The sequence below is a fragment of the Lynx canadensis genome, chromosome B1 (genome assembly GCF_007474595.2).
Source record: "Lynx canadensis isolate LIC74 chromosome B1, mLynCan4.pri.v2, whole genome shotgun sequence".
Taxonomy (NCBI): Eukaryota; Metazoa; Chordata; class Mammalia; order Carnivora; family Felidae; genus Lynx; species Lynx canadensis.
In genome coordinates this window covers 39,846,885-39,859,553 of record NC_044306.2, presented here as the reverse complement: position 1 = coordinate 39,859,553, position 12,669 = coordinate 39,846,885, and the positions used below count along the sequence as shown (strand labels likewise).

The window sequence follows — 12,669 nt, the reverse complement described above, 5'->3', positions numbered from 1 at the left end:
CCAATCCATAGCTGGTCGGTCTGAAGCACAGGTGGTACCTTGTGCTGGTGACTGACATCTGAAAGGCAGAGTCAGTCTTGTGGGACTGAGCCCCTATCTGTGGCATCTGACACTGTCTCCAGGTACATAGTGTCAGAATTGAGTTGAATTGTAGGACACCCAGCTGGTGTCTGAGAATTGCTTGGTAGTGTGGGAACCTTCACCCAACAATGGAAATTGAGTGTAGAACCTTTGGACTCTTAATTTATTGATGAGGAAGCTGAGAAAGGGTGTGATTCAAATTCCAGTTGGTCTAACTTGGAGTCCAGACACTTAACCCACCATGTTACACCCTTGGTCCCAAACACTGCTTCCACTAGAAGACACTCTTCAGAAGGAAAGGACAGAAAAAGTGAGTATAACTTTCTTTAGTGTAGAGGGGGGACAACTTTCAATAGATTATTAAGAGTGATATATTGTGGGTTTTGTATTTACCAAGAGCTAACTAAATAAGGGTACATTAGGGTAAACCTTAAAATGAGGGATTTAGGGGCATCTGGGTGGCTCAGTTAGTTAAGTGTCTGACTCTGACTGTTGATTTCAACTCAGGTCATGATCTCATGGTTCTTGAGCCCATGTTGGGCTCTGTGCTGACAGAGTGGAGCCTGCTTGGGATTCTCTCTCCCCCTCTCTCTGCCCCTCCCCTGCTTGTGTGTGCACACACTCTCTCTAAATAAATATCTTTTAAAAATAATAAAATGAGGGATTTAGGCTGGCTACAGTGAAAAATTTCCTGAATTAACCATTCACATGAGTTCCTGGGGAGCCCTAAAGTAAGCTTTCATATTACAAAATAAAAGAGGCTAGATTATTATCTTTCTCATTGTGTTATTAAATAGTTTCTCTCTCTCTCGCTCTCTCTCTCTCTCTCTCTCGCCTAGAAGCTAGAGGGCAAATTAATTTCTCTTTTGTACCATATAATAGTATAAATGAGGAGGTTGGTCTAAATGAAACATTTTGCTTTCACTTTAACCAATAATAGTTCTCTTTGTTTGCCTACCATATTGGCAGGTGTAAATGTAGAATGTGCATCGTCTTTAGATTGTCCTAAGAGCATCTAGTAAAGTAGTAAGCTCTAAGCTTAGGTACTCTGGAGTGGTGGGACTTCTCCCTTCAGACTGAGGCTCATCTGTCTTCTGCTGGAAGCCAGAAGGAGATTCAGAAGTCCAAACCAAAGTGATAGAAGGCAGAGCATCTCAAACTTTAAAGGGCATGCAAATCCCCACAGAGCCTTGCTCACCCCGTGTCCTGACTTCTCCCAAGCTGCACTCGTAGGGGGGTGGGATTAACATGATTGAAAAAAGTTTGGACTTTGGAATCACACAAATTGATTGGGTTCACACAGTGATTTTGCAGAACCCTGGCCATGCACAATTATCTAATGCTTGTGAGCCTCCATTTTTTCATGTGCTAAATGGAGAAAATACCCAGATTGTGAGGTTGACATATTGTCAAATGGAAGATATGTGAAACTAGTAAATTCAGGGCCTGCCACACCTTAGCACGTGATGAATGTAAGGTCCTACGTAGTCCAGGTACACACAGGACGTGAATGATGTTAGCCAAATTCTGTTTTATAGTAGAGGCACATGTACAAAAGGGCAACGCTTTGTGTGTGTGTGTGTGTGTGTGTGTGTGTGTGTGTGAGCGTGCGCACGTGTTCAGGCACGCATGTGTGTGCAAGCACAGTTATGTGTTCACAGAGTAAGGAATGAGACACCCTAGAACCTTAGAGGGCAGGCATTCGAGAAGCACTCCTGTGAAGTTTCCACAGGTGCACTTCGTCTCTTATGTAGTCTTTCAGATGCTTTGTTTTTCTGCTTTTTAAAACTTTTTTTCTAATTCTTAGCAGACTTAGATAAAAAAAGGCATGTAGAGCTGAAGATGGACCAGGCGTTGCTGCTCATCCATAACGAACTACATGGAACAAACCTGACTGTCTACTGGAATTCTGAACGCTGTTATCATGTAGGTATTATGTTCATGCTCACAGTTTTGTTTGCTTTGGGCTGTTTGATATGATCCTCAGTGCTCTCACAGTTGTTTTCTTGTTAACTTCAGTTCTATAGGTAAGGAAACGTACAGGCTGTATACCAGAAGATGTATAATCAGGGAGAATGCCTAGCAGTGAACAATGCCAGTCTCTTAACTTTCCCCCCACCCATCTTTTGAAAACTCAGTTCTCAGTGATGAGAAAAAGGGATAGACCATATTTTATTTTACTCCTCTAACACATAACCCTCTTGTTGGACCAGAGAAGAAAGGAGTGGGACACCTGGGTATTCTCCAGGGGCAAAGGTCGTGAGGACAATGGGGAAGCTCAGGTTGAGGCATGGCAGTTATTCCAGGGATCTGCCCTCCTGATGATAAAGGATTTATTTTTATTAAGTTCTTTATTTTAATTCCAGTACAGTTAACATACAGTATTATATTAGTTTCAAGTGTACAATATAATGATTCAACAGTTCTGTACATTGCTTAGTGCTTATCAAGATCTGTGTATTCTTTTTAAAAAAATTTTTTTAATGTTTATTTATTTTTGAGAGAGAGGGAAGAGAGAAGTTTTGAGAGACTAGCAGGGAAGGGGCAGACAGAGAAGGAGACAGAGAATCTGAAGCAGGCTCTGCGCTGTCAGTTGAAAGCCTGACATGGGGCTCGAACCCGTGAACCGAGAGATCGTGACCTGAGCTGAAGTTGGACACTCAACTGACTGACCCACCCAGGCACCCCAAGATCAGTGTACTCTTATCCCTTCACCTATTTCACCCATCTCCCACCCACCTCCCCTCTGATAACCATCAGTTTGTTCTCTGTGGTTAAGAGTCTGTTTCTTGGTTTGTCAATCTCTCCTGTTTTTTTTTTTTTTTCAATTGTTGATAAAGGGTTTATTTTATCTCAAGTTATAATTACTAGACCTTGCTGCTTTTTAAGTACAAGACTGTTCTTCCAGGTAAAAGAAAATCATCTTCATTTCCAAATTGAGCACTTCAGTGTACCACCTTCAGAGGAGGAATTTTAATGTACAGATTTTCCTCCCATGGATTGCATCCCCCTGTAAATTGAAAATACTTTAAGACAAAAATGCATTGAATACACGTAACTTACTGGACATCATAGTGTAGTCCAGCCTTCCTCACACATGCTCAGAGCACTTACACTAGCCCACAGCTTCTCATTCACTGACCCCCAGGGTTGCATGGCTGACTGGGCTTTGTTTTGCAGCTGCTGACTTCCATCATTACAGAGGGTCCTACTGCATAGTGCTAGCCCAGGAAAAGATGAAAATTCAAAATTCCAAGTACAGTTTCTACTGAATGCATATTGCTTTCATACTATGATAAAGTTGAATAACCATAAATCGAACTACAGTAAGTCAGAGACTGTTTAGGGACCTGTTTACCATAAATAGCTTTTAAAAAACAAACAAACAAACAAACAAACAAACAAAAAAATCCCCAGTGTGCATACCAGCTGAAGAGGTGATGGATGGTCCCCCCTCTGTTTGATTAAACTCACTGAGACCTCTACAAAGTTATATGAAGCAAAGAAAATGTATAGTGTTAAAAAATATATATAGCAAAGACAAAGGAAAGCTTTATCTGTCTATGTGAAGGACCTAAAAGAAACTTGAAAAAAATATCAATAATAGCTGAATTTCAAAGCCACAAGAATCATAGATAATTCAGAGAATGAGCAAAATGTCTTCTAAACAGACAATAAAGGCCTAAAATTTACAGAAAAACAATGTGAGGGGGAAAAAAAGAGTGCATTGCCAGGGTATTAGCCATAGGACAACTAAAGCATCTTTAGAATAAAAACAGTAGAATAACTGATACAAAACAGTGATGCTGGTGACAGTAAAGAATCAAAAAACAGAATTAGCTACCTGAGACCAGGTCGGGGAAAAAAACTGCTAATTTATTTACAAGAGCGTGGAGATAATTTTGTTTTAGGAAAATGTGTAAAGGGGTGGTAGAGTTTTCATTGAAACATAGTTGTAGAAAATGTCCCATAATTCCAGAGAAGACTTTATAGTCTGGAAATTGGAAAGACACTTTATGAGCCTGTAATGGTTAACCAGAAAATAGAATTGAGACATAACCTGTTTTAAATTTGGAACATTAATGATAATTTTTAAATCTTTAAGCAAATATAGAAATACATATTCAAAGGAATACAAATTTTAATAATTTGTTCCATAAGCCAGATAATAAATACCTGGGAATGGTGGGCTTACCAGTTGAAGATATGTCCTCAAGATAAGTTATCTGGCTAAATGAGAATTTCCTTTCCTTAAAGTAGAAACACTTAAGAGACATACACATTAAAAAACACATAAACATTAAAAAAAATGTGTCGACTAGATTTCATAGCTTCAAGACAGCTTAAGATCCCATGTGTCAGCAAGTGATTTGTGTGTGTGTGTGCTTTAAAAGAGAACAAAAATGGGAAGAAGGTTAGTATTGTAATGTTAAATATGAGTAATTATTATAGTTGACTTAAAGTAAGGTGTAAATGACAAAAAAAGAAAACAAAAATTGTTTTTTAGCATCATAAACAGTATTCCTCAGCAGATCTGGAGGTGGTGAGAAGGGAGAAGCAGTGAGTGGGAGACAGAAATCCTGGGCTTTCATTGCAGTGAAGGAATCCAAAGTGGTGATCTGTTACTTTTGACTGTTAATTATTTTCAGACGTAAATTAGTATAAGCAAGGCCATTTAGTTTTCTTTTTTTCCCTTAGGTAGATATGTTCTAAGTATGATAAATATAATAATGTTACTGTATCTTTAAAATATTATTAAAAAAGAAGAATATACAGGGGCGTCTGGGTGGCTCAGTTGGTTCAGCAACCGACTTCAGCTTAGGTCATAATCTCATGGCTTGTGAGTTCAAGCCCTGAATTGGGCCCTGTGGTGACAGCTCAGAGCCTAGAGCCTGCTTTGGATTCTGTGTCTCCCTCTCTCTCTCTCTGCCCCTCCCCTGCTCACACTCTGTGTCTCTCTCTTTCAAAAAATAAATAAACATTAAAAAAAAAAAAAAAAAAGGAACAACATCAGAATCATAGGGGTCCCAGAAGATGAAGAGAGAGAAAAAGGGGTAGAAGGGTTATGTGAGCAAATCACAGCAGAAAACGTTCCTGACTTGGGGAAAGATACAGGCATCAAAACCCAGGAAGCACAGAGGACTCCCATTAGATTTAACAAAAATCAACCATCGACAAGGCATATCATAGTCAAATTCACAAAATACTCAGGCAAGTAGAGAATCATGAAAGCAGCAAGGGAAAAAAAAGTCCTTAACCTACAAGGAAACACAGAAGCAGACCTATTTGCAGCAGACCAGGTTTGCAGCAGACCTATCTACAGAAACTTGGCAGGCCAGAAAGGAGTGGCAGGATATATTCAATGTACTGAATTAGAAAAATATGCAAACAAGAATTCTTTATCCAGCAAGGCTGTCATTAAAAATAGAAGGAGAGATTAAAAGTTTCCCAGACAAACACAAATTAAAGGAGTTTGTCACCACTAAACCAGCCCTGCAAGAAATTTTAAGGGGGACTCTCTGAGGGGAGAAAAGAAAAAAAAAAAAAAAAAAAAAAAAACCCAAATCAACAAAGACTAGAAAGGACCAGAGAACACCACCAGAAACTCCCAACTCTACAAGAAACATAATGGCAATAAATTCATATCTTTCAGTAGTCACTTTAAATGTCAGTGGACTAAATGCTCCAATCAAAAGACATAGGGTAATAGAATGGATAAGAAAACAAGATCCATCTATATGCTGTTTACAAGAGACCCACTTTAGACCTAAAGACACTTTCAGATTGAAAGTAAAGGGATGGAGAACCATCTATCATGTTAATGGTCAACAAAAGAAAGCGGGAGTAGCCATACTTACATCAGACAATCTAGACTTTAAAATAAAGACTGTAACAAGAGATGAAGAAGGACATTATATCATAATTAAGGGGTCTATCCATCAGGAAGACTTAACAATTGTAAACATTTATCTGCCAAATGTGGAATCACCCAAATATATAAGTCAATTAATCACAGACATAAAGAAACTCATTGATAATAATACCATAATAGTAGGGGACTTCAACACCCTACTCACAGCAATGGACAGATCATCTAAACAGAAAATCAACAAGGAAACAATGGCTTTGAATGACACGCTGGACCAGATGGACTTAACAGATATATTCAGAACATTTCATCCTAAAGCAGCGGAATACACATTCTTCTCCAGTGCACATGGAATGTTTTCCAGAATAGGTCATTACTGGGACGTAAATCATCGCTCAACAAGTACAAAAAGATCGAGATCATACTGTGCATATTTTCAGACCACAACGTTATGAAACTTGAAATCAACCACAAGAAAAAATTTGGAAAGGTAACACATACTTGGAGACTAAAGAAAGTCTTACTAAAGAATGGATGGGCTAACCAAGATGTTAAAGAGGAAATTAAAAAGTACTTGGAAGCCAATGGAAATGATAACACCACAGCCTAAAACCTCTGGGATGCAGCAAAGGCGGTCATAAGAGGAAAGTATATAGCAATCCATGCCTTCCTAAAGAAGGAAGATAGGTCACAGATACATCAACCTAACCTTACACCTTAAAGAGCTGGAAAAAGAACAGCAAATAAAACCCCAAACCAGCAGCAAACAGGAAATAATAAAGATTAGAGCAGAAATCAATGCTATTGAAACCAAAAAAAAAAAAAAAAAAGCAACAACAACAACAACAAAAACAGTAGAACGATCAATAAAACCAGAAGCTGGTTCTTTGCAAGAATTAACAAAATTGATAAACCACTAGCCAGTTTTACCAAAAAGAAAAAGGAAAGGACCCAAATACATAAAATCAAGAATGAAAGAGATCACAACCAACACAGCAGAAATACAAACAATAATGAGAGAATATTATGAGCAATTACACACCAATAAAATGGGCAATCTGGAAGAAATGGACAAATTCCTAGAAACATATAAACTACCAAACTGAGACAGGAAGAAATAGAAAATTTGAACAGACCCATAGCCAGTGAAGAAATTGAATTAGTAATCAAAAATCTCTCAACAAACAAGAGTCCAGGGCCAGATGGCTTTCCAGGGGAATTCTACCAAACATTTAAGGAAGAGTTAACACCTATTCTCTTGGAGCTTTTCCAAAAAAATAGAAGTGGAAGGAAAACTTCCAAACTCTTTCTATGAAGCCAGCATTACCTTGATTCCAAAACCAAAGACCCCACTAAAAAGGAGAACTGTAGACCAGTTTCCCTGATGAACATGGATGCAAAAATCCTCAACAAGATATTAGCCAACCATACACAACAATACATTAAAAAAATTATTCCCCATGACCAAGTGGGATTTATATCTGGAACGCAGGGCTGGCTCAATATCTGCAAAACAATCAATGTGAATCACATTGATTGATTTTCACATCAATAAAAGAAAGGACAAGAGCCACACGATCCTCTCAACAGATGCAGAAAAAGCATTTGACAAAATACAGCATCCTTTCTTGATAAAAACCCTCAAGAAAGTAGGAATAGAAGGATCATACCTCGAGATCATAAAAGCCATATATGAAAGACCCAATGCTAATATCATCCTCAATGGGGAAAAAATGAGAGCTTTCCCCCTAAGGTCTGGAACAAGACAGGGATGTCCACTTTCGCCACTGTTATTCAACATAGGATTGGAAGTCTTAGCCTCAGCAATCAGACAACACAAAGAAATAAAAGGCATCCAGATCAGCCAGGAGGAGGTCAAACTTTCAGTCTTTGCAGATGACATGATACTTTATATGGAAAACCCAAAAGATTCTGCCAAAAAACTGCTAGAACTGATCCATGAATTCAGCAAAGTTGCAGATTATAAAATCAATGCACAGAAATCAGTTGCATTCTTATACATCAACAGTGAAGCAACAGAAAGAGAAATCAAGGAATCGATCCCATTTATAGTAGCACCAAAAACCATAAAATACCTAGGAATAAATCTAACCAAAGAGGTGAAAAATCTATACACTGAAAACTATAGAAAGCTTATGAAAGAAATTGAAGACACAAAAAAATGGAAAAAGATTCCATGCTCCTGGATAGGAAGAACAAATATTGTTCAAATGTCAATACTACCCAAAGCACTCTACATATTCAATGCAATAGCTATCAAAATAACACCAGCATTCTTCACAGAGCTAGAACAAACAATCCTAAAATTTGTATGAAACCAGAAAAGACCCCGAATAGCCAAAGCAGTCTTGAAAAAGAAAACCAAATCAGGAGGCATCACAATCCCGGACTTCAAGCTGTGTTTGTTACAAAGCTGTAATCATCAAGACAGTATGGTACTGGCACAAAAACAGACACTCAGGTCAATGGAACAGAATAGAGCACTCAGAAATGGACCCACAAACGAATGGCCAACTAATCTTTGACAAAGCAGGAAAGAATATCCAATGGAATCAAGACAGTCTCTTCAGCAAGTGGTGCTGGGAAAACTGGACAGCGACATGCAGAAGAATGAACCTGGACCACTTTCTTACACCATACACAAAAATAAACTCAAAATGGATGAAAGACCTCCATGTAAGACAGGAAGCCATCAAAATCCTCAAGGAGAAAGCAGGCAAAAACCTATTTGACCTCAGCTGCAGCAACTTCTTACTCAACACGTCTCTCTCTGGAGGCAAGGGAAACAAAAGCAAACATGAACTATTGGGACCTCATCAAAATAAAAAGCTTCTGCACACTGAAGGAAATAATCAGCAAAACTAAAAGGCAACTGACAGAATGGGAGAAGCTATTTGCAAATGGCATATCAGATAAAGGGTTAGTATACAAAATTTATAAAGAACTTATCAAACTCCCCACTCAAAAAACAGAATCCAGAGAAGAAATGGACAAAAGACATGAATAGACCCTTCCCCAAAGAAGACATCCAGATGGCCAACTGACACATGAGAAAACGCTCAACATCACTCATCAGGGAAATACAAATCAAACCCACGATGAGATACCACCTCACTCCTGTCAAAAGGGTTGACATTATCAACTTAGGCAACGATAGATGTTGGGAAGGATGCAGAGAAAGAGGATCTCTTTTGTACTGCTGGTGGGAATGCAAACTTGTGCAGCCACTCTGGAAAACAGTATGGAGGTTCCTCAAAAAATTAAAAATAGAACTACCCTATGACCCAGCAATTGCACTACTAGGTATTTATCCAAGGGATACAGGTATGCTGTTTCAAAGGGGCATATGCACCCCAATGTTTATAGCAGCACTATCAACAATAGCCAAAGTATGGAAAGAGCCCAAATGCCCATCGATGGATTCATGGATAAAGAAGTGGCATAAGTATACAATGGAGTATTACTCAGCAATCAAAAAGAATGAAATCTTGCCATTTGCAACTACCTGGATGGAACTAGTGGTTATTATGCTAAGCAAAATTAGTCAGAGAAAGACAAATATCATATGACTTCACTCATATGAGGACTTTAAGAGACAAAACAGATGAACATAAGGGAAGAGAAGCAAAAATAATATAAAACAGGGAGGGGGACAAAACTATAGGAACAAACAGAGGGTTACTGGAGGGGGTGTGTGAGGGGGGATGGGCTAAATGGGTAAGGGGCGTTAAGAAATAAACTCCTGAAATCATTGTTGCACTATATGCTAACTTGGTTGTAAATTAAAAAAATAAATAAAATGGTAAAAAAAAGAAACATAAAAGAATATTGAATTATTTAATAGCTTAAAATGTAATCTTAATGCTGTGATGTCATAAATATTTGGTACATGAACAAAAAGAAAGATTTTTAAATCTTGGTAAGGCTAATGAGGAACTAATATATTGTAATTTTTCTTATTTGACTACTGTTTGGGCACATATGAAAAGAACCATTAAAATGATTATTTTTTATCCAATAATGTAATTTTTGGAAATTTATTTTAGGGAAAGAATTTAAAGGAATAAGAATATCATGTGTAGGAATGCCTGGGTGACTCAGTTGGTTAAGTGTCCAACTCTTGATGTCCACCCAGGTCATGATCTCATGATTCATAAGATGGAGCCTTGAGTCAGGCTTCACGCTGACAGTGCAGAGCTTGTTTGGGATTCTCTCTGCCCCTCACCTACATGTACATGTGCATGCACATGCTCTCTCTCTCTCAAAATAAATTAATTAAAAAAAAAAAAAAAAGCACAGGGACGCCTGGGTGGCTTAGTCAGTTGAGCATCCGACTTCAGCTCAGGTCATGATCTCGCCATTCATGAGCTCGAGCCCCACGTGGGGCTCTGCGCTGACAGCTCAGAGCCTGGAGCCTGCTTCAGATTCTGTGTCTCCTCCTCTCTCTGCCCCTCCCCTGCTCATGCTCTGCCTCTCTCTGTCTCTCAATAATAAATAAATGTTAAAAAAAATTTTAAAAAAAGCACATCATGTACAGATCTTTAGAAGCAATATGTTACATAAATTATGTATAACAAATTAAAAATGTAATTACATATACTGTATATTTATCTTTTTTTTTATATTTATGTATTTATTTTGGGAGAGAAAGAGCATGAACGGGGAAGGTATGGGCAGAGAGAGAATCCCAAGCAGCTCCATGTTGTAAGCTCAGAGCCCAACATGGGGCTTGATATCATGAAGCCTGTGAGATCATGACGTGAGCCGAAATCAGGAGTTGGTTGCTTAACTCAGTGAGTTACCCAGATGCCCCTATATTTATCTTTCAGAACATAATTTATATAAATTACACATAAGAAGATTAAAAAAGTTTTGAAAGCAGCCTAAATACATTTTTAGTATGTAATGGACTATAAAGCAATCATTAAAAATTTTAAATATGCAAATTAGGTAGAATGATGGAAATTTACTCATTAAACAATATGTAACACAATGGAATGCAAGGCAATATATGCTCTATTTATTAATTGTATGAAAAATCTACCCATGAGTAAAGATTGTATGGCAACACATAGTTATATAGGCAAATTTTATCTAAATTATTGGAATTTAAAAGTTTTTTTGTAAGTATGAAGGAAAATGGGTGCCTGGTTGGCTTAGTCACTTAAAGCATCCAACTCTTGGTTTCGACTCAGGTCATGACCTCGTGGTTTCGTGGTTTTGAGCCCCACATCGGGCTGACAGCATGGAACCTGGTTGGGATTATCTGTCTCCCTGTCTCTCTGCCCCTCCCCCTCTTGTGCTGTCTCTGTGTCTCTCAAAAATAAATAAACTTAAAAAAAATTACAAGTATGAAGGAAAACTCACCTCAGGATTTCATTTTTTTTTTTTTAATTTTTTTTTTCAACGTTTTTATTTATTTTTGGGACAGAGAGAGACAGAGCATGAACGGGGGAGGGGCAGAGAGAGAGGGAGACACAGAATCGAAACAGGCTCCAGGCTCCGAGCCATCCGCCCAGAGCCTGACGCGGGGCTCGAACTCACGGACCGCGAGATCGTGACCCGGCTGAAGTCGGACGCTTAACCGACTGCGCCACCCAGGCGCCCCTCACCTCAGGATTTCAGATGGGTGGGTGTTCATGTGCTCCAACAGCCACCTGACTTTCAAACACCTCTCACAGTGGCTTGTGTTTCTGTTTTACAGTGCTCATTTCAGGTTCTAGTAAATGTTTCCTGGAGTGGAAAACCTGGGAAGCCTAGCACTGCGGCGGTTGCTGTGAGCACCCAGCATGGATCTATCCTGCAACTTAATGACACTGTGGAAGAGAAGGAAGTTTGTAGGTTCGTATCTGCTTTAATGTGATCTGCTGACACCTGCATTTTCTATTTTTTCATCCCTATTTGGTTTTCAGCTTTTCCTTCCTTCAAAATACAGTATTTTTAAATATCTTTCCTGGTCTGTCACTGCCTTGATGACATTACCATAATCCACTCCTTATTTCCTAATCTAACCATTTTTCTTAAATTTACCAAATTTTTGTAGGCTGGAATATAAATTTGGAGAATTTGGAAACTATTCACTCTTGGTAAAGCACGTCCATAATGGAGTCAATGAAATTGCTTGTGACGTAGTTGTCAATAAGAATCCAATTGACAGTAACCTTCGTACGTATATGCTGTTTGTTAATTTTTTAAAATTTGTATTTCAAAGATTTTAGTTTTTGAGTACAGCTTGTGACACTTTGTGTACTTTAAAACCTGAATTATAGGTTATCTGTCTTATTTAGTTATTTATAATGTATTTATTGTATTTATTTATATTTATTGTACAGTTGTATTATAAGTACATTATATTTATTGTATACTTATGTATTTATTATATTGTTAGTGTATGCTAAGAAAATTATGTGATATTTAAGAAAATTATATGACCAGCATATTCTCATAGGTGTTATTTAGTTTAATTATGAAGATAAATAACCAAAAAAAAGTTAATGCAATGGGAACAAACTGGAAATAGGGAAAATGACTGTCAAGTATCTTCCTTGTTTTAGGATATAGGCACAGTATTCTCTGTATGTGTTTTACATGGACCATCCAGAAGTCCCTTAGATTAAGGAGGGACTGTTCATTCTCTAATAACTCCACTGAAGAAAATCTGTCAGTCTGAGCCCCCATTAGATAATATAATAACCCCC

At 38.1% G+C, this 12,669-nt stretch overlaps 1 protein-coding gene across 2 annotated transcripts in view; it reads left to right on the top strand.

Annotated features, from left to right (window-relative positions):
• HGSNAT (heparan-alpha-glucosaminide N-acetyltransferase) overlaps window positions 1-12,669 on the top strand; it is a 51,817-nt gene that overhangs the window by 18,789 nt on the left and 20,359 nt on the right. Inside the window, exons 2-4 of one of the 2 annotated variants that reach the window (XM_030312511.1) lie at window positions 1,892-2,007; window positions 11,676-11,812; window positions 12,015-12,136. In XM_030312511.1, the coding sequence (XP_030168371.1) occupies window positions 1,892-2,007; window positions 11,676-11,812; window positions 12,015-12,136 (375 nt within the window). Of the gene's footprint in view, window positions 1-1,888; window positions 2,008-11,675; window positions 11,813-12,014; window positions 12,137-12,669 lie in introns of both variants that reach the window. The other variant, XM_030312510.1, reaches the window with a different exon arrangement.